At 33.5% G+C, this 25,120-nt stretch overlaps 1 protein-coding gene across 2 annotated transcripts; it reads left to right on the forward strand.

Annotated features, from left to right (window-relative positions):
• The first annotated feature begins 16,286 nt into the window (after window positions 1-16,286).
• Window positions 16,287-24,673, forward strand: LOC107832352 (nuclear transcription factor Y subunit A-1). Of its 2 annotated transcripts, none has more exons than XM_016660175.2 (6): window positions 16,287-16,439; window positions 19,612-19,908; window positions 20,258-20,373; window positions 20,496-20,564; window positions 22,665-22,829; window positions 23,953-24,673. In XM_016660175.2, the coding sequence occupies exons 2-6, from the start codon at window positions 19,653-19,655 to the stop codon at window positions 24,253-24,255; spliced, it is 909 nt and encodes a 302-aa protein (XP_016515661.1). In that variant the 5' UTR covers window positions 16,287-16,439; window positions 19,612-19,652; the 3' UTR covers window positions 24,256-24,673. The 2 variants fall into 2 exon arrangements, with proteins under 2 accessions (XP_016515661.1, XP_016515662.1); XM_016660176.2 differs by lacking the exon at window positions 16,287-16,439 and adding an exon at window positions 16,473-16,516.
• Window positions 24,674-25,120: the final 447 nt, after the last annotated feature.

Below are 25,120 nucleotides of genomic sequence, written 5' to 3' on the forward strand. Positions count from 1 at the left end.
TCGTACATATACATATTATTTTTTAGAAAAATATATTTTTACACATAGGAGAATTTTTGCGGAAAAATATCAACCCTCAATAAATTAAAATGTGTCTCCGCCATTTTGCAGTTTAGGTGCTCATCTATATAGTTATTTTCTTCCTTTTTCTTAATTTGTTAGTAGTTTTTTTAATTTCAAGATGCATGGATAATTCGAGTGTCTGAATCAAAGTGTATTGCATTATAATGGAGCATCATCTCAGGCTTTATTTCTCACTTATCAGTTTACCAATCAATTACAATTACAGCATTCAAACTCAACAAAATCATGACATAGGATCAAATTTAGAATTGCTTTTGATGAGCTAAAATGGCAAAGTTGTTCTTTTGTGCATGACTGGTATAAGATCTGCAAAAGGGACAATCATTGCCCTCCAAAATAAAAGATGAGATGATAAAAGGAAAAAATTAAGATGAAGGAGACAATAAGTGGACTAAAGCTTTAACTTTGGATATGTAAATTTACAAACGCCTTTTAAGAATTTATGATTGCAAACAGAATATATCAAGGAGGGATGGTACTCATTAATTTGAATAGCCCTTTCTTTTTAACTTATTTTTATGACAATGCTTGTGGGTAGGGGAAACTGCCACTAATACGTACATTATGATAGACTATCTACATTATAACCCTTAGGATGCGGTTCTTCCTCGAATCTTACGGGATGCTTTGTGCATCAGATTGTCCTTTAATGTTGTTCGGGTTAGTTTACACACAATTTAATTATTTCATCTGTTTTACCAATATAGATATCGAATAACTTTGTCCATTAAAGCTTTGGCAGATGAAAAAAATTACCTAGTATTTTTTATTTTTGTTAGAATTTGAACCTGAAATTATATGATTCTCATTCTATTTTATTAACCGAGAACACACCCTAGACATTCTACTTTTTGATTGATGTCCCTCTCTTATCTTTTCTTTCCACGTTATTGTGGACCCTAGATTTGTTGGACATATCCACTTCTTTTGTTGGTTTCTCATAGTTTTACTAAGTTCGTTAAAGATAGAATATTTTCGAAGTTTGATTTAGAATATCAGATTAATTGCAAGAAAGAATATCCTTCAAGTATATATAATAAGTTTACTGATATCATCCAACCAAGACGAATAACAAGCACTGAACTTATTACATTGCATTCACGATATAACATATATATTATTTAATAACTATAACTATTTATATTACAATTGTGCTTGATTAATGTGATTGGCTTCTTAAAAATAAAATAAAAAAACTAATTGTAACACTCTAGGCAAATTTCACATCTAAAAAACACATGACAGATGTTGTCAATTTAAGGAAATAAACCTAAGAAAATTATTTCATGACTTGTTTAAAACCGTGTGAATCTTTAGGTCCAAAAATGGATAGTATTACCTGTAGACTAAGTCGTTACATACTTACGTATGGCATATCAAAGTCATTTTCATGCAATATTGGGCAATAGGGCGCAAACCCAAACTAAACATAAAATCCTTAGGGTAATGTATGTGACACCCTAAGCAAATCATACTTAATACGATACGATAGATGATGTTATACTATTATGCAGAAGCATGCCGTAAGACTCTAGTGACGCGTTTTGAGATTGAGGTACTCACTAAAATCTATCATTCAAAATGCTCGTTTTAATTGTTCTAAGATATTGCTTCCGCAATGATAAAATGAATAAATTCTCGCTTATTGACCGGGGAATTTGATCTTACGATTCAGTAACTTTGAACACTCATTTTAACCTATTATTTATACCAAAAAAAAAGAGAGAAAGAGAAAGAAAGAAAGAAAAGTATAGCAAAAACCACATAAAGAAAAAAGGCAACCCGTTGTATAAAGTATCTTGCGTTCACTCAGGATTGATCCGCCGAACAAAGTGTGGTTCCAACTAGGGGTACTTATCGGGCGGATCGAGCAAATAATTACGCTTAACGGTTCGGCTTAACGGTTATCGGATTATAAATATAGTAATCCGCTAGCCATCCAATAAGACAACGGGCGGATTACGGATTAACAATTATCGGACGGTTATCGGGCGGCTTATTGGCTAAACCAAATAGAAATTTTTTGAACAATCATTCAATCAATACCAAACAGTTTCAAATTAATATCAAAACTTTAATACCATCTAAGATCTAACCAAACAGTATTTTTGAATTAAAGAGTTTTCAAGACTACTCATACTGTCATACACGTATTAACCAAATTTTTAATACCATCAAGACTACTCATACAAACATGCACGTATTAATGTAAACATTGCATGTGGCGCCCTCTTTTGTCGCCCCCTTTTAACTTATACCCGTTTTGTTTTTTCGTTTGCATCCGTACCTATTTTTTTGTTAAAAGCATTTTAAAAAGACGATTTTCCCCTTCAGGACTATTGAAAAAACTGTAGACTGCAGGACAACACTTCAGCATATTTTGGTATGAAGTTTTAGCAAATGAACTAAATAACTTAAGCATGTTTAGTCTGAAGTTTTAGCAAATGAACTAAATAACTTAAGCATGATAAGTCTGAAGTTTTAGCAAATGAACTAAATAACTTAAGCATGTTTAGTCTGAAGTTTTAGCAAATGAAATAAATAACTTCAGCATGCATTAGCAAAAACTCATTAGAAAATTATATATTGCAATACAAAAACTTAAGCATGTTTAGTCTGAAATTTTCGCAAATGAACTAAATAACTTCAGCATGTTTAGTCTGATGTTTTAGCAAATGAACTAAATAACTTAAGCATGTTTAGTCTGAAGTTTTAGCAAATGAACTAAATAACTTAAGCATATTTAGTCTGAAGTTTTAGCAAATAAACTAAATAACTTAAGCATGTTTAGTCTGAAGTTTTAGCAAATGAACTAAATAACTTCAGCATACATTAGCAAAAACTCATTAGAAAATTACATATTGCAAGACAAAAACTTAAGCATGTTTAGTCTGAAATTTTCGCAAATGAACTAAATAACTTCAGCATGTTTAAACTGAAATTTTAGTAAATGAACTAAATAACTTCAGCATATTTAGTCTGAAGTTTTAGCAAATGAACTAAATAACTTCAGCATGTTTAGACTGAAGTTTTGGATAAAACTCATGACAAAACTGTTGACTGCGGGATAAATAACTTCAGCATGCATTAGCATGAAGTTTTAGTTTCAATGTAAAACAACTTCAGCTGCTATTGTAATTGGCTGAAGTTTTACACCATCTCGCATGCTAATGAATAACCTCTGGTACTGTAAAACAACGTCATCTCCAAACGTTAGCATGCTGCTACATTTATCAGGGCTTGTTTTACAGTATGCTAATGCGAATGAGGTCATCTCCAAAGTAGCATGCTAATGCTAATACTATCAGGGGTGTAATTGTCATATTATTACGGATTTTTTGTCAACTGGCTACCAAATCAATAATTTTTAAAAATAGGGTACATGTTAAAAGGTGGCATAAATATAGGGTACGACTGCAAATCCCCCCGTATTAATCATTCAGATTTTGATTTTTCGACTTCTCAATTCTCAGTTCAAGAGAGAGACGAGACTGACGACTTCTCTACCTCTGGTGGGTGTAGATAATTGAGAATTAGAAAATAGAGATTAGGGATTTAGCTATTTAGGGTTTCAATGGTACTTTATATACATAGGGGTAAAAGTGTAAATATAAAAATTCTTAACAGGTTAACGGTTTATCCGATAAGAAAATTGAGTAATCCGTCCCCAAACCGTTAAGCCGTTAATTATAAAATCTCAATCCGTTCACCATCCATTACCCCGATAATCCGATACCAATAAGCCATCGGTTCGGTTCGGTTAACGATTTCGGTTCGATTTTGAACAACCCTAATTCCAACGAAACGGACCGGGAGAGAGAAAGAATTCACGGTGACCCTACCCTATAAAGTGAAACAACAGAAAAGCAGTAATTAGACTCTTCGCCTTTCGGTGAAGAGCGTACCCTAAGAGGTGTGATGTACACAGTCTACCCTAATGCAAGCATTAATAGTTACTTTCACGGCTCGAAACCGTTAACATATATATTACACGTAGATAACTTTTCCGTTGCTCCAAGGTACCCCTCCCGGAAATACCGCCAAGAAGGACAAAACAAAAGGTAAAAGCAAGAAGCTAAGAAACCAAAATATCTGAGTCAAAAAACTATACGCGTTTGTGATTGTTAAAATTTCTTGATTACATGAAGTTCAATAATTGATCGAGAAAAGTTGAATGATGGTAAGCAACTTGATCACTGTTTTTGATTGCCTAATTGCATATTACTAATATCTTTACTTTCGAATTTCCCAAGGTAAAGAAACTCACCCACCCCACCAAACCCCAAAACAAATATTGTGCTTTTGTTGGTTCTTCTCTTTTACCTTGTTGATTTAACAAAATTAATAACGGTATGAAATTTTTTATTTTTTCTTTCATAGTTGACAAGAAGTGAGAAATTAAATTCATAAAATAAAGGAATTAAGTTCATAAAATAAAAAATAAAAAAGGTGAATAATTCAAAAGAACATTTTCGGAATGTTGTTCAAGTGGCTAGGCGTTTCAACATCTTAATTCATTTTTAAAAAAAAATAGATAAAGAGTCGTTCTTGTATTACAAGTATAAAGCATTCATCAAGAACTTCTTTCTCTTTTTCGATTTTTTAATATGTAATTAAGGATATTTTTGCAGTAAATAGCTATAAGTTTTTGTTTTTCTTTAGCCATCTGCACTAGAAATTTATTGATAATATTAATATAAATTTTATGTCAAGGTGGGTTGCTCTGATGGTAAGCACCCTCCACTTCCAACCAAGAGGTTGTGAGTTCGAGTCACCCCAAGAGCAAGGTGGGGAGTTCTTGAAGGGAAGGATGCCGAGGGTCTATTGGAAATAGCCTCTCTATCCCAGGGTAGGGTAAGGTCTGTTGTTGTGGATAAGCCTACGAAGAAAGTAAAAGTGCTTCTTGTCAAGTAAAGTCCTAAATTACCACAACTCAAACTCGAGGCTTATATTACACTAACTTTATCTTTTATTTTTTCTTTTCTTAGGAGAGTTAGAAAGCAAAAAATGAAATAAGAATAGAGAAAGTCTTTCGCTTGCGCATAATCACCTAAATACGACATCACATGTATCCTGAGTGCGATTAAGGAATACATATTAAGGTGATCTTTTATAATTTTCTAATAATTTCTATAGGTAATTATTCCCAAATTTATAGAGTGTTTGGAATTAGAAGGGAAGGTTTAGAATTTTTTAAATATTACAGAGAAGGTTAATGTATTCAAGAACAAAACTGAAGGGGTACAATTGAAATTATCTTGTATACTAAATATAATTTAGAGTTTTCAGTTGGGAAGCGGGGAATTCTTGGAATGAGGTTTGGTGCAGTGAAATGAATGGTTTCTTTTGTCTATAAAGAGGCTGCATATGGATTGATGTCTTTTTCCTAAAGTTCTCACTCATTTTCCAATTCTAATTATGTCAAGAGGAATATTTCTATCCGGTATGGATTTAAGTTATATATTCACAATGTAAATTTTATTACACTGTTAATGTTGTTTTAACTTATAATAGTTGATTAGTTATTACACGAATTAGTAATCACGTAATTACTTTATACGTTTTCTAATACGTATCAGTTATCGTTTCTTTTGTTTTTGTTATCTTATTTTTCTAGTTGTGGCTACTGCTTCTCTTTACATAATTTTTTCTTTTTATATTTTTTTTTTGACCCGAGAATTTATCAGAAATAGCCCATATATTCATAAAGTAGGAGTAAGGTTTACGTACATATAGTCCTTCCTAGAGTCTACTTGCGATATGTACTGCAATAGATATGTTGTTCTTGTTATTGTTGTTGTATTTTATACGTTATTTTATTCTGTAAATATTTGTACATTATCGACATATAGAAATTAAGCTCATTCACATGATCTGATTGAATTTGGTTTTGGAAAAAAGGAAGACGAAAGAAAAATAAGTATTTTTTTTTTTTTTGGTTAAAAGAAATATTTTTCATTAAGCCAACAAGACACTTTTCTAGAATCCGAGGTTGCCTCTTCTTTCACAAAGCTTAAACTGTTTAATTACTTTAGCTTTTAGGTCAAACCATGAGACAACATCTTTATAGGTGCTTAATGAGTTCTTTTTATGTATTTATTTATAAAACTATAAGTAAGAAACTAAGTTTATTTAATAATTATTTTACCATCTCGATCATTTATTTGACATATTTAGTGGTTTTAGCAAGATTTTAGTAGACTTCTCGGGTATTTGTTACCCTTCTTTTAAAATCAGATCTCTGTAATAAATAACTTTTAGACTCAATTTGTTTATACTTTACTTACATTCAGGTAATTTATTTCACCTTATTTTTAACTTCCTTAATTAATAAGAGAAATTCATAATAATATTTTTCTTCTTACTTCCTCTTTTCACATAACCAAACATATTTCACTGTTTAATTTTTACCTGAACCAAATATAAGACTAAAAGTTGATCAAAAAGAAATTATTGTACACCTTTGGGGGCCATATTGAGATGTAAAAGTAAATGCATTAAAAGCATAATATTCGTTTGTTTGGTGTATTTTCGTAATTAAGAGATTTATCATCGAAAGTACAATATATTATGATCAGTCTTTTGAATAAAAATAATGTCTGGTTGTGTTCTTAGTGTCACAATTTAGCAATTAGCATGCAGTTTAGCATAATTAATCAGAAGAAAGGTTAACTGTTTGCTGTAGTCTTTTCCTCCTTTCTTTTCAACTTCATTTACGGTATCTTTTTCCTTTATTTCTAACAAAAAATTATTTGCACTCTTTCTTTTGTTTCTAAAACCTTATTTACTTCCTCCCCTTCTTTTGTGGGGGGAGAGGAGAGGGGGTGTGGACTCGCATTTAGATCAATCGCACGCAACTTACTGTAGAGGCTAAAATATGCTTGAGGAGTGGTTAAATTAGATATGTTGATAACTCTCATCTTGCAACAACAACAACGATCCCGTAAAATTTCACAAGTAAGGTCTGGGAGGGTAGTGTGTATGCAGACCTTACCCTTACCCGATGGAGTAGAGAAACTATTTCCAATAGACTCTCGGCTCAAGAAGACGGATAACTCCGATCTTAGCTGTTAAAAATTTTGAGTTAAATCCCATTAGCCCTAAGCTAACATGTTTAGGTTTTACATAGCGGTAGTGTAAAACAATTTAGACTATTCAGTAATTAAAAACTATTGATGAACCAGCTATCTCTTGTAAGTGTGAATTGGTAACCCGAAATTAGGTAAGAAACTTGCTAAATTAGTTAAATTACATCATTTGTGTAACAAATTGTATTCTATCTCAGTAGAATTACATAAGTGAAGTCTGGGGAGGCAAATATCTAGGAAAATCTTACCCCTATCCTGAGAAAGGTAGAGAGATTGTTTCCGATAGACTCTCGACTCAAGAAAGATGAAAAGAAACAATAAAAATAAGCAATATCAACAAAGAGGGCCAGAAAGATAGTAAGAATAATCACAGAGCCAAAAAATTGATGGAAGAAAACGGTAACAATAAGCAGTAATAACAACAAAACACTAAGAAATCAAAGCGAAAGATATAAATCTTTATATATCAGTGCATGTAATTTATATAAATCTGTATGAATAGGAAATATCCATTTGGTGGCGGAGGCGGAGCCAGGATTTGAAACTTATGGGTTCGGGATTCTAAATCTTTTAAGTTACTGGGTTCTAAATTAATAATTTATACATGTTTAATGAATTTCTTAAGACAAATACATAGTTTGAACGAAAGCTACTGGATTCGTCCGAACCCGTAAGTTATACTCTCCCTCCGACCCTGTTTGGTGGAAGTTACTCCAAGAAATACTTTGCCAATTCTTGGGGTGTAAAATTTTGGTCACATTTTTACAATTTAACTTGACCGGTCAATGTTTTGGGCTAAAATCAAATAGTACATAAGTTGATTCTCAATCCATTTGAAGCCTTAACCGAGGTACTCCATCTTCTATCAATTAATTTTTAAAAAAATATTTTTAAATAGAAAATAAGTTATAATTCTCTATTTAAAAAATTTTAAAATTTTAAATTAATGGATAGAAGAAAATTTGACATAATTGTAACAAGAAATTGTTATGCCATGGTTATAACAATTCAATTCTTTTGCATTTTCATTTTCCTATTGTGCTTCTTCGAGAGAATGTATTTTGATGAGCCCAATGCTAACTTGATATATGCCTAAATGAGTTTTTGGGCTTCTTACTTAATTGGGGCTAACAATTACTTCATCCAAGAATAATGAATGCGACAAGTTACACTTTTGGCCTATCCGTAGAAAATAATTAAACTTATTAAATTTCAGGAGCATTTCTCCATTCTTTTTTCTTTCTCTTGAATTATTCTAATTCATCATCTTTATTATAAAATAAAGACAGTAAAGTAAAGACAAGTATAGAGAGAAACTGATATATTATTCAAACTTTAAACTTATGTACATAATGAACTGATAACTCCTCTATTTATAGAAGAAAGGAAGCAGCTGCGGGGCTTTTCATGAAACAGCTGCAAGGCTTTTCTTTAGCTGCTTGTAAGTTGTCTGCATGAACTGCTTGCAACCTGCCTGTTTAATAGGAAGCTGCTGCAAATCATTTCATTGAGTTGCTTGCAACCTGCATGCATCAGCTGCTTGTAGATAAACTTCAACGGAGTACTAAATGGATAATCTTCTTTAGGAAGATTATCTATAGCGGAGTAATAAATGGACATCCACAATATAATTATTTTCATAACACTCCCCCTTGAATGTTCATTAAAAGGTATTGTGCCTCGTTAAAACCTTACTAGGATAAATCCAGTAGAAAAAATTCTAGTGAAGGAAAAAGAGTACACATATTTAGTAATACGCATTTCTAGCTGCCTCATTAAAAACCTTATAAGGAAAACCCTGTGGGAAAAAACCTTAGTAAGAAAAAAGAGTACATCGCGTATTTTACTCCCCCTAGTGAAAACCTTATTTCAAATATTTGAGTCTCCGCATTCCAATCTTATATTTTCTCAAAAGTTTAAGTTGGCAAAGGATTAGTGAATAAATCGGTCGGATTGTCACTTGAACGGATTTGCTACACATCAATGTTACCATTTTTTCAAAAATCGTGTGTGTAGAATAATTTTGGTGAAATGTGCTTCGTTCTATCTCCTTTTATAAATCCTCCCTTCAATTGGGCTATGCATGCAGCATTGTCTTCGTATAAAATTGTGGATCTTTTATCACACTCCAAACCATATTTTTCTTGAATAAAATGAATCACTGATCTCAACCATATGCATTACCTACCTGCTTCATGAATAGCTATTATCTCAGCATGATTTAAAGAAGTAGCAACAATTGACTGCTTTGTGGAGCGCCATGATATGTAAATACCTCCACATGTAAATACGTACCCGGTTTGAGATCGAGCTTTATGGGGATCAGATAAATAACCTGCATCTGCATAACCAACAAGATCTGCACTACCTTTGTTAGCATAAAACAAACTCATATCAAGAGTTCCCTTTAAATATCGCAAAATATGCTTAATCCCATTCCAATATCTCTGTGTAGGAGAAGAGCTATATCTTGCTAGTAAATTAACAGAAAATTCTATGTCATGCCTTATAGCATTAGCAAGATACATAAGTGCACCAATTGCATTGAGATAGGGTATTTTAGGACCAAGAAGTTCCTCATCCTCTTCTGGAGGTCGGAACAACTCCTTATTCACTTCAAGTGATCGAACAACCATTTGTGTACTCAATGGATGCGCTTTGTCCTTGTAGAATTATTTTAAGACCCTTTCTGTATAGGCAGATTGATGTATAAAGATCACATCTACTAAATGTTCAATTTGTAAACCAAGACAAAGTTTTGTCTTTCCAAGATCTTTCATCTCAAATTCTTTCTTAAGATATTCAATTGCCTTTTGGAGCTCTTCTGGAGTTCCAACAAGATTTATGTCATCAACATAAACAACAAGTATAACAAATTATGATGTCATTTTCTTTGTAAAAACGCATGCACAAATGTCATCATTTATATAACCTTCATTCATCAATTTAGTGAGACGATTATACCACATGCGCCCTGATTGTTTTAAATCATACAAAGATTTTTGTAATCCGATTGAGTACATTTATCGAGACTTTGAATTATATGCTTCAAGCATTTTAAATCCTTCAGGGATATTTATATAAATTTGATCAAATGAGTCATATAGGTTATGACTTGCATCTAAATAGCATGACTTCTTCAAGGTGTCTGGACTATAGGTCTGATCCTCATAATATTGTGCACTATATTGTGTCAAATATATCGTCGATAATCATTTTGTATCGGTTCCTACACGACATAACTTGTTGAGATCTCATCACTTTTTTTATTTTCAGGTACCTGAACTTCTTCTGGAGTTTCATGAAATATTATGTCGTAGGATCTTCTAGAGCTCATTTCCTCCTCATTATGATCATTTGCTCCTATCATTTTTCAAGGATTGTTACCTTTGGAACCGACCGGTTTACTACGCTTCATGCGTACAGTAAACTTTATCCTTCATGGACTTTAATTTTAATAGGAGCATTTACAGTTGAAATATGATATTGAATTTTGGATCAACAAATGCTTCTGGCATTTGACTTGAATTATCTTCTAAGTGAGGATCATATTAATGATAATTCGATTCATATAGCATATTTTTTACCTGTTTATTTCATCCTCCAAATGTTAGAAAAACTAACTCATATCCCCAATCTTCTTTGGAAAGCCTATCTTTGTGCATTGTGGTAGAGAAATTAATCATATACCATACATCAAAAGTTATTAGGTAGTAAAAATATTTGCTTTCTGATCCTAAACTAATTGTGAGGGGATGACTTATCATATTTTGTTGGTTTGATGCATACAAGTGTTGTTGTATGCAATTTAGAAAATCTTACACTAACACATGAGGCTTTGTTCTCATAAGCAATAGTTTAGCTATTAATAGGAGGTATTCAATGCTAAACAAGTTTGGATATAAACCAGCATTATCAAGATGAACTATCTTGATTTCATAATCTGAAAATTATGCTCTTACTTGAGAAAAGCAATGCCAAATTGCAGGTTGATAATAAACACACATGTAACCGTCTCATATATGCATCTATAGGTGAATGGGCCCATATTCACCTTTTATATATTCCATAATTCAGGGGTTTTAGTCCTAACTTTAGCTAGCATAATCAATTCATTATGAGAACAAGCAACACGAGAGAATTCTTGAAGAATCTTCTAGTTCTTCAGTATATGCTTATCTGAATTCTCAAATAGCTCATTTAAAAATGGCAAATGAAAACTTCAAGTTTATCATGACATGTGCTATCTCTAAGTAAACTTCTAGTTTACTATGGCATAAACTTTTGTATTAGTAAATTTTTGATTTACTGTAGCTACTTTTGTATCAGTAAATTTCTGGTTTACAGTAGCTACTTTTGTCTCAGTAAAACTTCTGGTTTACTGTGATACATGATATAGTACAAATTGAAGAATAAGGCGGGTCACTTCTCACACACATATTATTTTACCCCCTTTGATTGTGGAAACATGAAGATTTTCAATCTTCCACTCATTTGTAGTCTCAATATGGTAGCCATTTGTATTAGTTAACTTCAGATTTACTACAATATATGTTTTGACATAATCATATAATATGAATGACATATTTATATATAAGCTCTTCGAGAGCCTTAATTTATTATCCACAATCTAATATTATTTGGACACTACTGGTGTCACGTGTCTTCTAGACAAACAATTAATTTTTCAGGAGTTTTTGATACATTTTGTACTATCAAATATTGCTCAAACACTTCTGGTATCATGAGAGAAAATCATAATCAAACAAAAAATATAAAGACAATTGTTTAAGCACAAGAAAACACCTCTTCATAATATTTTCCTACTTCAGGAGGAAATTTCAATTGTGTTACTTCTTCAGGAGCAAATTTAAAATACGAAATATTGAGTATATATTCCATCAATCATATTAACTCTTCTGGAGGTGAATTGTAACATATTTACATCAAGAGCGCGTTCATATTTACGGCTTTATTAATATTATTACATTCACTTCAGGGAATGGATTAATATTTATAAAAAATTCTCATCCTTCAGAAAATCGAACATAATTATCTGAACGCGCATTAATCACATCAAATTGTGATGCTTCAACCTCTTTTAAAATATTTACTACTTCAGGAGCAAATCGAGGCGTGCATGTAATATAGAGAATGTTTCTCTAGCTTATCTTTAATTGTAACCATAGAAACCTAAATTATCACTTCTGGTGGTCATAGGCATATACCACTTCTGGTGGTTAATAAAATTTAGTTATAATGAGATATACGAAATATAACCACTTATGGTGGTTATATATTTCCTGCAAACTCTGCTAGAGTTTAAGTGGATCTAACAATGTTATCCATTTTTTAGTCCTTTATTAAGATAATTAGGATGAAAACAAATACCAAAATAGGTATTGTAAACGTAATATATAACCATGCAAACGATGACAAAGATATAAAAATATAAGCAAAAAGCTCAAATTAATTTACGCGAATTTGACCACTCCAGATTGTCAATCTTCAATGCCTCACTTGGTGACTTTGCAATCGATAGTTTGTAGAAGTGGTAAGAGTTTGTCTTTATTGTAAGTAATGGTGTCCTGGACAAACCTCTTCCGCCCAAAATCCCAACATTTGACAGTACAATCTCTGCCCTGGCTGATAACTTTATTATCCCCAAGAACAGGACTTGCAGCAACAAAAATAATCCCATGTGCTGCACTATGCACCCAAGCAGATGAAACTATACGATGCTCGTAGCACTGACACCGGGGCCGGCGCTGGTCTTTTGCTCATGCCTTGTTCTTGCTTCGTACCTTGGAGTATTTGTTCGAGATGTAAGAGTCTAGTGCTGATAACGTGTTATAAAATAAAGATAGTAAAGTAAAGACAAGTATAGAGATAAACTGGTATATTATTCAAACTTCAAACTTGTGTATATAATGAACTGAAAACTCCTCTATTTAGAAGAAAGGAAGCAGCTGCGAGGCTTTTCATGAAGCAACTGCAAGGCTTTTCTTTAACTGCTTGTAAGTTGTCTGTATGAGCTGCTTGCAACCTACCTGTTTAATAGGAAGCTGCTGCAAATCATTTTATTGAGCTGCTTGCAACCTGCCTGCATCATCTGCTTTTGTAGATAAACTTCAATAGAGTACTAAATAGATAATCTTCTTCAGGAAGATTATCTATAACGGAGTAATAAATGGATATCCACAATATAATTATTTTCATAACAATCTTTTAATTTTTACTCCTTAAAATACTCCACATTTTTTCATCAGCAAGACAGAACGATGCACAAAGTATTTCGTGTTTATGTAGGGTCAAAGTAAGGTTGTGTTCCAAGAAAGTGTGATGTAAACAATCGTTGCTCTAACACTTTAAATATAAATATTAGTGGCTAATTTAACGACTCAAACCGTGATCTATAAGCTACGTAAATATAATTCTAATGTTGCTCTAAGGTTCTCATTCACCTTTTTCCAACAAACCCAAAGAAAATGTAATGAGAAAACATTATTTTCCATTAAATCTCATACGGATTTAGTTAAAGGACTTTGTTTAGCATCAGATGAGAAGTGATTTCAATTAATTCAAAACAATTATTCAATCAGAAAAAGAATAAACAGAGATCTTATGGTTTTTTAAGGAGCATCGGATAAGCCTATCGGATACATCACATAATAACAATATTATATACATAGCAATTTATAAGAAATAGCAAGTCGAAATAATAAATATCTTTTTTTTTCTTCAGAATATTAGTATTCCACCAAATGGGCTACGTGGCAAGGAGCCAACCGTTAATTAGGTGTGGGGACCATTTAAGACATGTGGGAACCACCGACGTGCCACGCGTCAACGGCATCTTATGCATTTTGGTTGGGTGTCATGTGGATTAATTATTTTTTAATTTAATGTTTATATTGTTTCATTTAATTTAAAGGAGTGATAAGATCACCGCTGGTGACCGGAAAAGAAAACAGCACATCCACCGATTTTTAAGGAAGATTTAATCCAAATAGTCGTTCACCTAATTACATAAACTTAAAATAATAGTGAATATATAATATATATATTGATTAGAAAAAATAAATATTAAATCTGACGGTTATTAGTGCAACAATCCCATTTTTACCTTAAACCTGCAAGCCAGAATATTTTTTATTTTTTACTTGATTTTCGATATCTTATACTAAAAGAATATACTCTTTCCAAAATTTTATTTTATTCTCGCGATTCGAATCCCAAATCTAATTATAGGGATGGTAGGACATTTGTTACTGGAACTCAAGTACACCATATATTTTAATTGACAAATGATATTCTTTATTCAAGTATTTTCTTTGGTGTAAATAAACTAAGGGCTGGTTTGACTCCCGTAACAAAAATGTATGAATTGTATTGCAGCTATTTATATGGTGAATAATAATAATACTCATTCTTTATGTGAATTATTTTTTTTTTAGTTTGTACAAAAAAAAAAAATCTCTTTTCATATTTGAAAACAGTTTACTTTTCACACAAAATATATGTGTCTCATTTTACACTTCAAATTCAATTTTTTTTTCTTAACCTCCGTACTTAGTCAAATAAATTCATATAAATTAGCACGAAGGGAGTATAAAATTTGTTGTTAATTATTTTAAGAATTTCCCTTTAGTTACTCTTATTCAGATACGCAATACTTGTACTTATTTTACAATCCTATCATGCATCCGCGTACAATATAGATTCTTATATAATTTATGCGAATATTAGTAGGCGTTTGGATATAAAAATCGTAATTTTGGAAAAAAATAGTATTTTGAGTTAAGTTAAAAAATTGTATTTGAAATTAGAAATTATGTTTGGACATGCATATTACTTGAAAAAATATTGTAATTTTGTGAGTGAGAGAAAAACAATTCTAAAATTTTTGAAAAACTCATTTTCGATAAATTTTCAAAAATTTGTAAAATTTCACGGACAAACATATTTTTGAAAAAATTAAGAAAAAGAAAAAATTTGTATGGACAAACATTGCCTTAGCAATACAACGTTTAAAAGTCAACAAAATGCTATATTATTAAGAAATTATTATCAATTTGTATTACTATAATATAATATTACGAAACAGTAAATTTCTGTAACATAAAACAGAAATAAGGCAGAAACTGGATATTGTCAGAAATCAGAATTAGAAAATAATTTTCGAAATGAAATTGAACTCACTGAATGCACAGTATGTCCTTAAGGAAATTATCCCCTCAAGTACCCGAGGTGTTAGAATATTATCCTCCCAGGATAGAACGATTTAACTCACTAGAGTATCGGTACCAAAAACGCCGGTAAACAACGAACCACTTAATGGCTGTAAATCACACTGGAATTTATTTGTGCAGAAGAAGGAGAAGTGTCGCGTCGCGCGCGGATCTTGGGTTATTCCGGATTGACTTTTCGATAATTAATTAAATTAATTAATTAAACAATTGAAAAAAATTTTGTCCAAAAAAATTAATCAATCAAAAGATTGAAGCTGAAGCTGAAGCCGAGCCAAGCGACGACGACGACAACGCGATGCTTACCTTCTTTCCAACTCATTTAACACAAAGAAAGTGCTTTCTCAATATAAACACATTTTCCTTCTATTTTTTTCCATTATCAACGAGAAACAATTGATCTTTCCAAAATATTTTTCCTTTCACATTTCTTCTCTCCATTTTCCATTCGCCAACCTTCAATCCCAACATATATGTCGGGCTATTTCCTCTATAACTAACCAAACATGATGTTGCAAATAATGAAGTGACACTGTACCACATTCGACCTTAACGTAGGATCACATAATCAGTTAAAAAATGCCTTAATACCTTTTCTTTTAATTTATTTAGTTTTTTATTTATTTTGGTAATATGAAAACAGAAAAAATAGTAGGAAAAAGAAGCCTGGTACGGATTCTAGATCTTCCCACAGGTGACTCTATCCTCTCTTTTTTCTTTCTTTTTTTTCTTTTTCTTTTTCTTACATAGCTGACTCTATCCACTATTCAGAGTTCACATTCACTTTTTTTTTTTTTTTTTTTCCGGTTTACATCATCGGCTTAAGTATAGTAAATATATATTGTTACTTTAGTTGTACATTTTTATCCATAATAATTTTTGTCATACTAGGTAATAGAACTCAATTGACTGCTCTCAATTCTGCTTCCTTTTTTTCAACCCAAAATTCTAGGGCTTGTGTCTTTTACTAATTACTCCTCAGTTCTCTCTCTCTCTTTCTTCTCATATCCTCATACGGGTAAGTTTCTTTTTCCTTTTTCCGTTTATTTTTTTCATCTTCAATTCTCAAGATTTGAGCTTTTTCATGAAATATGGGTACTTTTTGTTTCGTTAGAAGGCACAATTTTTATGTTTTTTTATACTCATGTGTTTGTGTTGGAATCCGTGCTTCTTTTCTGTATTTTCTCTTTGGAGCTTTTTCTTAAAATGGGTAATTCTAATTTATTGAAAAAGGCACAATCTTTATGTGCTTTTGATATGTGTTTGTGTTGGAATTCATGGTTTCTTTTTGAATTTCTATTTGATCGAGCTTTTTGTTGAATTGGGTAATTCTAATTTATTGAAAAAAGGCACAATCTTTTTGTGGTTTTTGATATGTGTTTCTGTTGGAATCCATTTTTTTTTTCTGTTTTCTCTCTTTGATTTTGATTTCGGAGTTTTTTCTGAAATGAGTTGTTCTAATTTGTTGAAAAAGGCACAATCTTTTTTTATTTATTTATTTATTATATATATTTGCTTATGTTGGAATCTGTGGGTTCTCTGTATTCCCTCTTTGATTTTCATTCTGGAGCTTTTTATTTGAAATTGCTAATTCTATTTTTTTTTTTTTTTGAAGAAATCACAATATTTATGCGTGTTTGTTATGTGTTTTTGTGTGAATGTATGGTTTTTTTGTTTTCCCTCTTTGATTGTCATACTGGACTCTGGAGCTCTTTCTTTTGGGTGGGGGTTGGGGGAGCTGGGTAATTCTAATTTCACGAAAAAGGCGCTATTTTTATGCATTTGTATATGGGATTGTGTTAGAATTTGTCGGTTTAGGTTATGTTAATCCATTTCTGATCATGGTCTGTTAGGGATATTGGGTGCTTTAATCTTGTTCTTCTATGGATAACAACAACAACAATAACATACCCAGTATAATCGCACAAGTGGGGTCTGGGGAGGGTAGTGTGTACGCAGATCTTACCCCTACCTGGTGAGGTAGAGATGCTGTTTCCGATAATCATAATTTTGTTCTTCTATGGATTAAGAACAAAAATAATCATAACTGTACTTCGATAACTATTGTGCACGAAGAAGCTCTTTATGAAAGCTCCTAGGAGGTCATGAATTCTCATTTGATGAGTCCCTCTTAGGTAATAGACAGTTCTTGAATTTTGAGATGAGGTTGGTCGAAGGTGTGATTGTTGATACAAGTGAGATGTGTGATAATTCTATCAATAGGGGCGTCTCATTCTTTACCAGCTGAAACTTTGATCTTCTGCAAACAATGTTGTCAAAAGCTAAAAGCGCCGAGAGCCTGTTGGGGCTCTAATTGCAATTAATTAATTAAAGCGTGTTTACTAAAGAAATGCGCAATGAAGAAAAACAAAATCATAATGCACACGTATATATATGTAACGCAAGAAAAGAATCTACCAATACAAACAACTGTATGAACAAAGTAATCGAGAAAATTACTAATAAGTGAAATATATCAAATAAAACATGTAAAGTAAGGTAAAAACCACAGAAATTTTGATTTCGATTGTAAGATTCAGTTTGAATTTTCTAATTTGGGTTAAATGACTAGTCTTGTGTTAACTTTTTAAATTTCTTTTTCTGATAAACAATAAATTCATTCGTAACCTTTCTTTGACAATGAATATGTTTCTTTACCATGATATATTTTGTCTAGCGCCATTTTCGTTCCAAGGTAGGGTTCGTGGGTGATGGGGCACAAACCTTAGTGCATCTCACCTGCACTAAGATGCTGCTTAAGCGATGTGAAGCGCCCTAGCACAGATTCATGTCGCTTCAAGGTCTTAATGCCTCAAATGAGCTTCGGCGACATTGTTTTAGGAGCTGAAGCGGTGTTTTCCATCCGGGGTGGATTTTTTTTCCCTTTGGGTGATATTGCCATGAGTTAAGGCATCCAAGGATGTGGCCTAACGGTTAATCAAATGAGATGAAAGGTTTGGGAGACCTTGAACTCAGCAGAGACAACACGCTTGGTCATTTTTTCCTTTTTGCCTAAGCCTTGGTGGGTAGTGGGTTTACTAGGTAACTATATTGGTGGAAGGTAGAAGGTATACGATGCAATAATCAGCTGGTCCAGACACCAGCAGTTCAAAAAAAAAAGTGATGGTTGATATAAAACGATGTGTTTTCTCTTGCATGTCAATTGATTATAGTCTACTGAGGTTCCAGGTAGTTCTAGCAACCGAAATGCCTCATTTACTAGTGGAATCACTCTGCATTTTTTATGGGTTTTGTTCACCGTGGAAGTTCCTACAAATTTAAATAATATGGGTTGCTTTAGTTTTTGTGTGCAAGATTTAAGGGGGAAAAAGGATTTTGCATTGTGTCTATAAATTGAAGAAGTTGTTCTATCTTTACGTTTTCTTCCCTTTTTTTTTTTTTTTTTTGTGTGTGTGTGGGGGGTTATATCTTATGAGAAAGAGTATTGTTGGTATGAGAAGTCTTGACTAATCTCTGATCAAAAGGTTCATAATGTCACTTTACTTGGACAATCAAATAGTCTTAATTAATTACCCAAAAAAAAAATAGTCCTAATTCTGCAATTTGCTATAGAAATACCTCCACTCGGGAAAAATGTAAATTTGAAAAGTGCTTTAAGGGTTCTGCTTTAGCTTTTTGGCATTTTTGCCTACTTAGTTGCTAGCAACAAACAACAACAACATACCCAGTCTTATCCCACACCGTGGGGTCTGGGGAGGGTAGTGTATATGCAGACCTTACCCCTACCTTGCCTACTTAGTTGCTAGATTTGAGGTTATTTTAGACTGGCACTTTTGTGAAATTGATATATTGGAGAGTAAAGTTTCTTACCTTTTTTTTCTTTATTCCATTTAGCAAAAAGCTTTCGGTTCCTTATGATTGGGATTGAAGCACATTTGTTATTGTTGTACTTTCAGTTTTGAACTTACTAAAAGATGCACATATATCACTTAGACAAAAGACTTGAAAAGATCAAAGTGTTTTTCCAAGTGAAAATGAAGGCCATGATTGTTAAATGCTAGTCACTAGTCAGCAAATCCCACGTTTCCTCCATAAAAGTGTAGATCTAGAAGACATCTGAATGTGTTGTTTTCAGTAGCTGGACTTGGAACTGCATATGCAGTGCTTCTCTTTAAATGTAAACTCCCTGAACCCTATTTCCTGAACTCGTTTGTTGTCCTTACGATCAGGACACTCTATTGCGGAAATCTCTGAATAAAGCTACGGCAGTATGCCCTCAAATACCAAAAGCGCGAATCGGGAGGAACCCAATGCTTATAATGGTCCACGTTCCGCTGTGTATTCTGAACCTTGGTGGAATAGTACTGGTTATAATCCTGTTTCCCCTGGGTTGACGAGGGGAACTGCATCAGATTCGTCGTCATTGGAACAATCTATGGATGGCCAATCACAGTCTGATGGTGGAATCAATGAGGAGGAGGAGGATGCTCCTGAAAAATCACAAAGTATTATACCTTTGCATGCAGGTATCTCTTCAATTTTTAATGTTGTTAATGATAAAACAATCATGGTCATTAACGTATGGATAAGGTCTGGCTTTGGTGATTGGTTGGTTTTATAAATGTTCGGACCTTTTTTTAAAAAAAATGATAACAGAAAGAATAAAACAAATTAAAAACTAAAGGTTTCCTCCTTTTTTTTTAAAAAAAAAAAATCTTTTAATTGTCTTTACCTTTTCTGAGTTTTACTAAGTAATTGTCCTTTGTTGTCTGCCCGTAATTGTATCACTTAATTCATTTTCTGAAAAGCAATCTTATTGATATTGTTATACTAGTTAAATGTGTTGGTGTTAACGAAATCTTGTTTCAAGATTAGATGGGAGTTACGGGCAAGCGGATCAAAATTTTCAGCCAGCTGCGCCAACCATACCTCCAAAACTTGATGGCACCCTAACGCAGACCCAACAGCTTGAACTTGTTGGGCACTCTATAGTAAGTATGTTTGACTTTTCTATGGGTTTTGATATCTGTTGTAGTTATCTGTTTTATGGAGTTATTCAATTGATAATGTCATATGGCTAATGTGAGAGTTATTCTGTTTGATTGACATCCAGGCCTGTGCTCCTAATCCGTACGTTGATCCATACTATGGTGGGATGATGACAGCTTTTGGCCAGCCTTTGGTATGCACATTTTTAAATTTTCAAGTCAACTTCATGTTTTTAATTCCTTATTCAAATACTTCATCTAAGCTCTTCAAAGTGAAAGGTAACCTCACATTCTTAGACAATATTATTGATCATGCTGCTGATTTGAGTGACCGAGGGTATTGTCAGTGCTTTATACCTGCTTCTGTTCAGTTATTTATGGTGTTTCTGGAAAGTGTTAAATCATATATATGTGTTTGTCTGCTGCTGAGCCTCTACTAGCTTCTTGTCACTGACCGTTGTTTTAGAAACACTCACCTTCTCAGACACTACTTGCTGTCAAAAGCTTGTGCTTTACCGCCTTGGAATATATGTTGGAAGTGTATTACTTTCTCCGCTATTGTTCAGGAAGACTGGGATAGTCCATTCTTGTGGAAGTTTTAGGTCCGATTTGTACGTCTATGGATGCACTTCACCAGCGCCTTTATTAGGCATTGCAGGCACTGCGTTTAAGTGCTTCGTTAAATTTCCAACCAGAATGATTGAGAAAAACTCATTACTTAAAGAATGACAGAGAAAAATTTACCTAAGTTCAATCTTATAAATACAATAAATCTTAGAGTTTCTTGTAGCACTAGCAGGAAGCTTGTGCTTTTGCGCAAATGGGAAATCTAGAAACGAGGAGAGATGTTACAACTCATTGTCAGTAAAGGAGTTTGGATTCTTGATTTTGGGGCTGGGAGGTGGGGAGAGCATCTTTGGTTCCGTTTCTAAGTGAACCAGCACAGTCAAGTGTAAGCTATATAACACTTGTTTACAAGGTCGCCTTCCATCCTAATCAATATACATGGCGTTTTCCTATGAAAATTGTTGCTATATACGAGTTACTGTCTTCCGCAGAATGAGTAGTTTAAAGGACACTCTTCTCTGCTCGTTAAGTCATTAAGTTTATTTGGTATCATGCTAGTTCAAACATATGATGCTATGCATCTTCTTTGACATCTCCTTGAAGAATATTTCCTTGTTCGGTTCTACTTAATTTCAGGCGCTAGTGATCAGTCCTAAAAGATGAAGCTAAGCTGTCACTGATTCTGATATTCATTTTTAATGGTACATGATGCGTGTCTGTTTTTTCTTTAGGGTTGGGTACTGGCATATCATCTCTTTTTCTGGGGATACCTTTGGGTTGGAATTTTCTTTCTATCTATTTGTGCCCTTCTTCATGATGTCTTAATATGATCATTTTGCCAAAACAACACCCTTGACTTTGTATATTCTTTGAATCACAATTGACCAGAAAGCAGCAGTTGCACAACTCCTTAGCCTGTATCAGTAACATCTCTTTCTAACTGCCAGGATAGTAGCATTTTGAATTTGAATCACTTAGCACCTTGACATGCAAATGCTCCTCTTATTTTGCTGAGAATCCTCAGAGAGTTCCCTTTGGCCTCTTTTTTTTTTCAATAACCGTGGTGTCCGGCTAGCTTGCGCGCACCTCGACTAAATCCGTGGGATGCCTGCTACCTCTCACTATCAAGAGGTACGGTAACTCTATCCACCAAGGCTTGGGAAGAAATCACCTAATGGAAGTGAACCTGAGACCTCATGGTTATAACCCACTTCATTGACGATTAGACCATACCCCTGGGTGCTCCCTTTGCCCTCTTTTATCTTGAAAGCTGAAGATGTGAGCTCGTGCGCATTTCTGCATCTCTATTCTTTTCTCAACTTAGAAAGCTGAATCCCATAGAAATAAAGGCTCTTGCTCGATCTTCGCTTCATTAATGACTCGACTCCTATGACATATTGTTGAAAATTACCTGCAAAACTGTAGGTCCATATTGGAGCGTTTTGTGCCAAAAGAGCTCTAAGATGCATTTCGCATTTCACCTGTTTCTACATTCCACCTTTACAAGTTGGATTGGCTAAACGAATTCTCAAATTCATCTATTCTGTTCCATTTGATTAGAAAAACAAAATAAAACATATAAAACTAGTGAAAAATGACATGAAAAAATATCATTATGTTAGCTTAAGTCTGATCTGGTTGGTCCAATGAGCATTATTTAATCTTAGCTCTAATTTATGGCAAGATTTTTGTTTTTTGAGGTCCTTACATATTGTTGAACTATTTAGGTTCCTCCACATGTACTTGATATGCACTATGCAAGGATGCCCTTGCCACATGAAATGGCTCAAGAACCTGTTTATGTTAATGCCAAGCAGTATCGAAGGATCCTGCAGCGACGACAGTCACGTGCCAAAGCAGAACTTGAAAAGAAGCAGATAAAAGCTAGGAAGGTTAGTATGTGCTCCACCCACAGGCCGCTCTTTCCATTCTCTCTTTCCTCCCTTTCTGTCTGGAAATTGTTTGGCACCTTTTACGAGTACTTACCACACAGTATAAGTGTTCTGGAGATATATAATCTTTGACCAACTGCTTGTACCTATCCAATTGGTATGGAGGCAGATCTATCTTAGGCGCTGATTGGAATTCCATATTTTCTGACTGGTTAACAGTATGTAATGAAATTCTGCAGTATGAAGAATTTTATATTTCAATGGAGGAGGACAAAGAACTGATGTCCTTATCGGAAAAAAAGGACAAAGAACGGATGATATATTCTTTTTGAAGTAAGTAAAAAGTATATGGCATTAGTGCCGAACTGATGTCCTTATCGGAAAAAAAGGACAAAGAACGGATGATATATTCTTTTTGAAGTAAGTAAAAAGTATTATGGCATTAGTGCCCTCTAACTCAATACACCTTTTCTAAGAGGAAATAAAGGCCATCAACGCTAAATTTGGTCACTGTCCCTTTTGATAAATGTGGGACCAAATAGGTTTGTTTGCTTGTAACTGTTGTTTCCTTCCTACTTTTCCTATTCCAGCTTTTACAGGAGTTCGTAATTCATTGAAAAGGAAAACTTGTACCATTTTTATTTTTTTTATGAAAAAGGAAACCTTGTACCATTAGTTTTATAGTAAAACTATTCCCTCCATTTTATTTAATATGAAGATCTTTGAGTGGGTACAAAGTTAAAGAAAGAAAGAAAGACTTGGAACATGTGGTTTAAGCATGCCATTAAATTTCTGTGGCATAAGATCCTGTCATTAAGGATAAAACTGGGAGTATAGAGTTATATTGTTTCTAAAAATAGAGAGGTGCTGTTCTTTTTGGAACATCATTCATGTAAAATGGAATGGGGGAGAGTATTATTATTATTATCCATCCCTATAACTACATTGGCAAGATTATGGGATCAGGTGGAATGGGGTGGCACAACTTTCAGGCTTGATATATGAAATTTTTAGTAGTTGCACTATGTCGTCTATAATATTATGTCCTCTGCAGTCACTTCCGAATTTAATGATCTGGTGCATTTTCAAGGTAATGATACTGTATCCTTTCCTCATATTACAGCCATATCTTCATGAGTCTCGACATCAGCATGCACTGAGAAGGGCAAGGGCTTCCGGAGGACGTTTTGCCAAAAAGACAGATGCTGATGCTTCTAAGGGAACTGGTTCTGTGAGTTCATCGGGTTCTGAACCTTTGCAGTTCAATGCTGCTGATATTCAAAATAGGCACGAAAATGGAAGGTTGGCCGAGCTTCAGCATTCTTATTCAAATGGTAGCAGTTATGGAAATCAAAGTAGCTTTCAGGAATCAAAAGATGAGTACCAGTCTGCTGAAAGCAGGGAAGGAGGTTCCTCTGGCAAGTAATTGGGGATACGTTCGTGTCTAAACCAGCTTTTGCACTGCAACGAGGTTTGAGTATGGACAGAAAGTTTTACAGTTATTGTTTCATTTCTTGGCTTCTTCAAGCTGGGCGGCAAATCATTCTTGGCTTTTACTTTAGTGTTAACGGGAGCATAGAGACAACGAGCGTTGCAGCATTGCTTGGAAATCTACTTCTTCCCTTCTGTACAAATAGATGGAGTAGTTGTTTAGTAGGCTTATAGTTGGCCATTTACTGCAGTTTAGAAGACCATGTAAAGGGGTTGTTTGGTTTGTATACTTGTCTTATTTCCTTTCACTACTGTTGCAGAAATTTAGAATTTGGTTTGATTAGGGAGCTAGATATGGTAGGATACAATGGCAGATTTGAGGTTCATGGTCCAATGATGTTTTACTTTGTTTATTTTCCTGAGGTTTAATTTGACTTTTCAATGGTTAAGGTGTGCAAAACTCACAATTACAATGAAGCTCTACACAATTAAGATCATATTTGTTGAGCAGACGTTGGTTTTAGAAAGAATGTCTGACCAACAAGAATATGCTTGGGTGACTAATTACTCGAGAACATTGAACGTATGTAACAGATAAACATAACTATATATTATTCACCTTAAATAGGCATGATTGATCTTTTGGATGTCTGCTTATAAATCAACTAAATTTTTTCAGGGAAAAAAAAATGAATCTTTTCTAAAAATTTGTAAGACAAGGTCCTGATACTACTTCAGAAATGTTTCATTATTCTCCTATCGAGATAGTACAATGCAGTATGAAATTCTTTCCCAAAGTTGATGCTTCCCTTGAAGCTAATCACCAGTAATATTGAGATGGACTCAACTTACAGGATAAT

The sequence above is a fragment of the Nicotiana tabacum genome, chromosome 9 (genome assembly GCF_000715075.1).
Source record: "Nicotiana tabacum cultivar K326 chromosome 9, ASM71507v2, whole genome shotgun sequence".
In the NCBI taxonomy this organism is placed as follows: Eukaryota; Viridiplantae; Streptophyta; class Magnoliopsida; order Solanales; family Solanaceae; genus Nicotiana; species Nicotiana tabacum.

Excerpts from the sequence above, each read along its gene's own strand:
- LOC107832352 (XM_016660175.2), top strand. The coding sequence starts at position 19,653 with ATGCCCTCAAATACCAAAAGCGCGAATCGGGAGGAACCCAATGCTTAT. Across the intron at positions 20,374-20,495 it reads AACTTGTTGGGCACTCTATA|GCCTGTGCTCCTAATCCGTA; the intron begins GTAAGTATGTTT and ends ATTGACATCCAG. Across the intron at positions 22,830-23,952 it reads AGCAGATAAAAGCTAGGAAG|CCATATCTTCATGAGTCTCG; the intron begins GTTAGTATGTGC and ends CTCATATTACAG.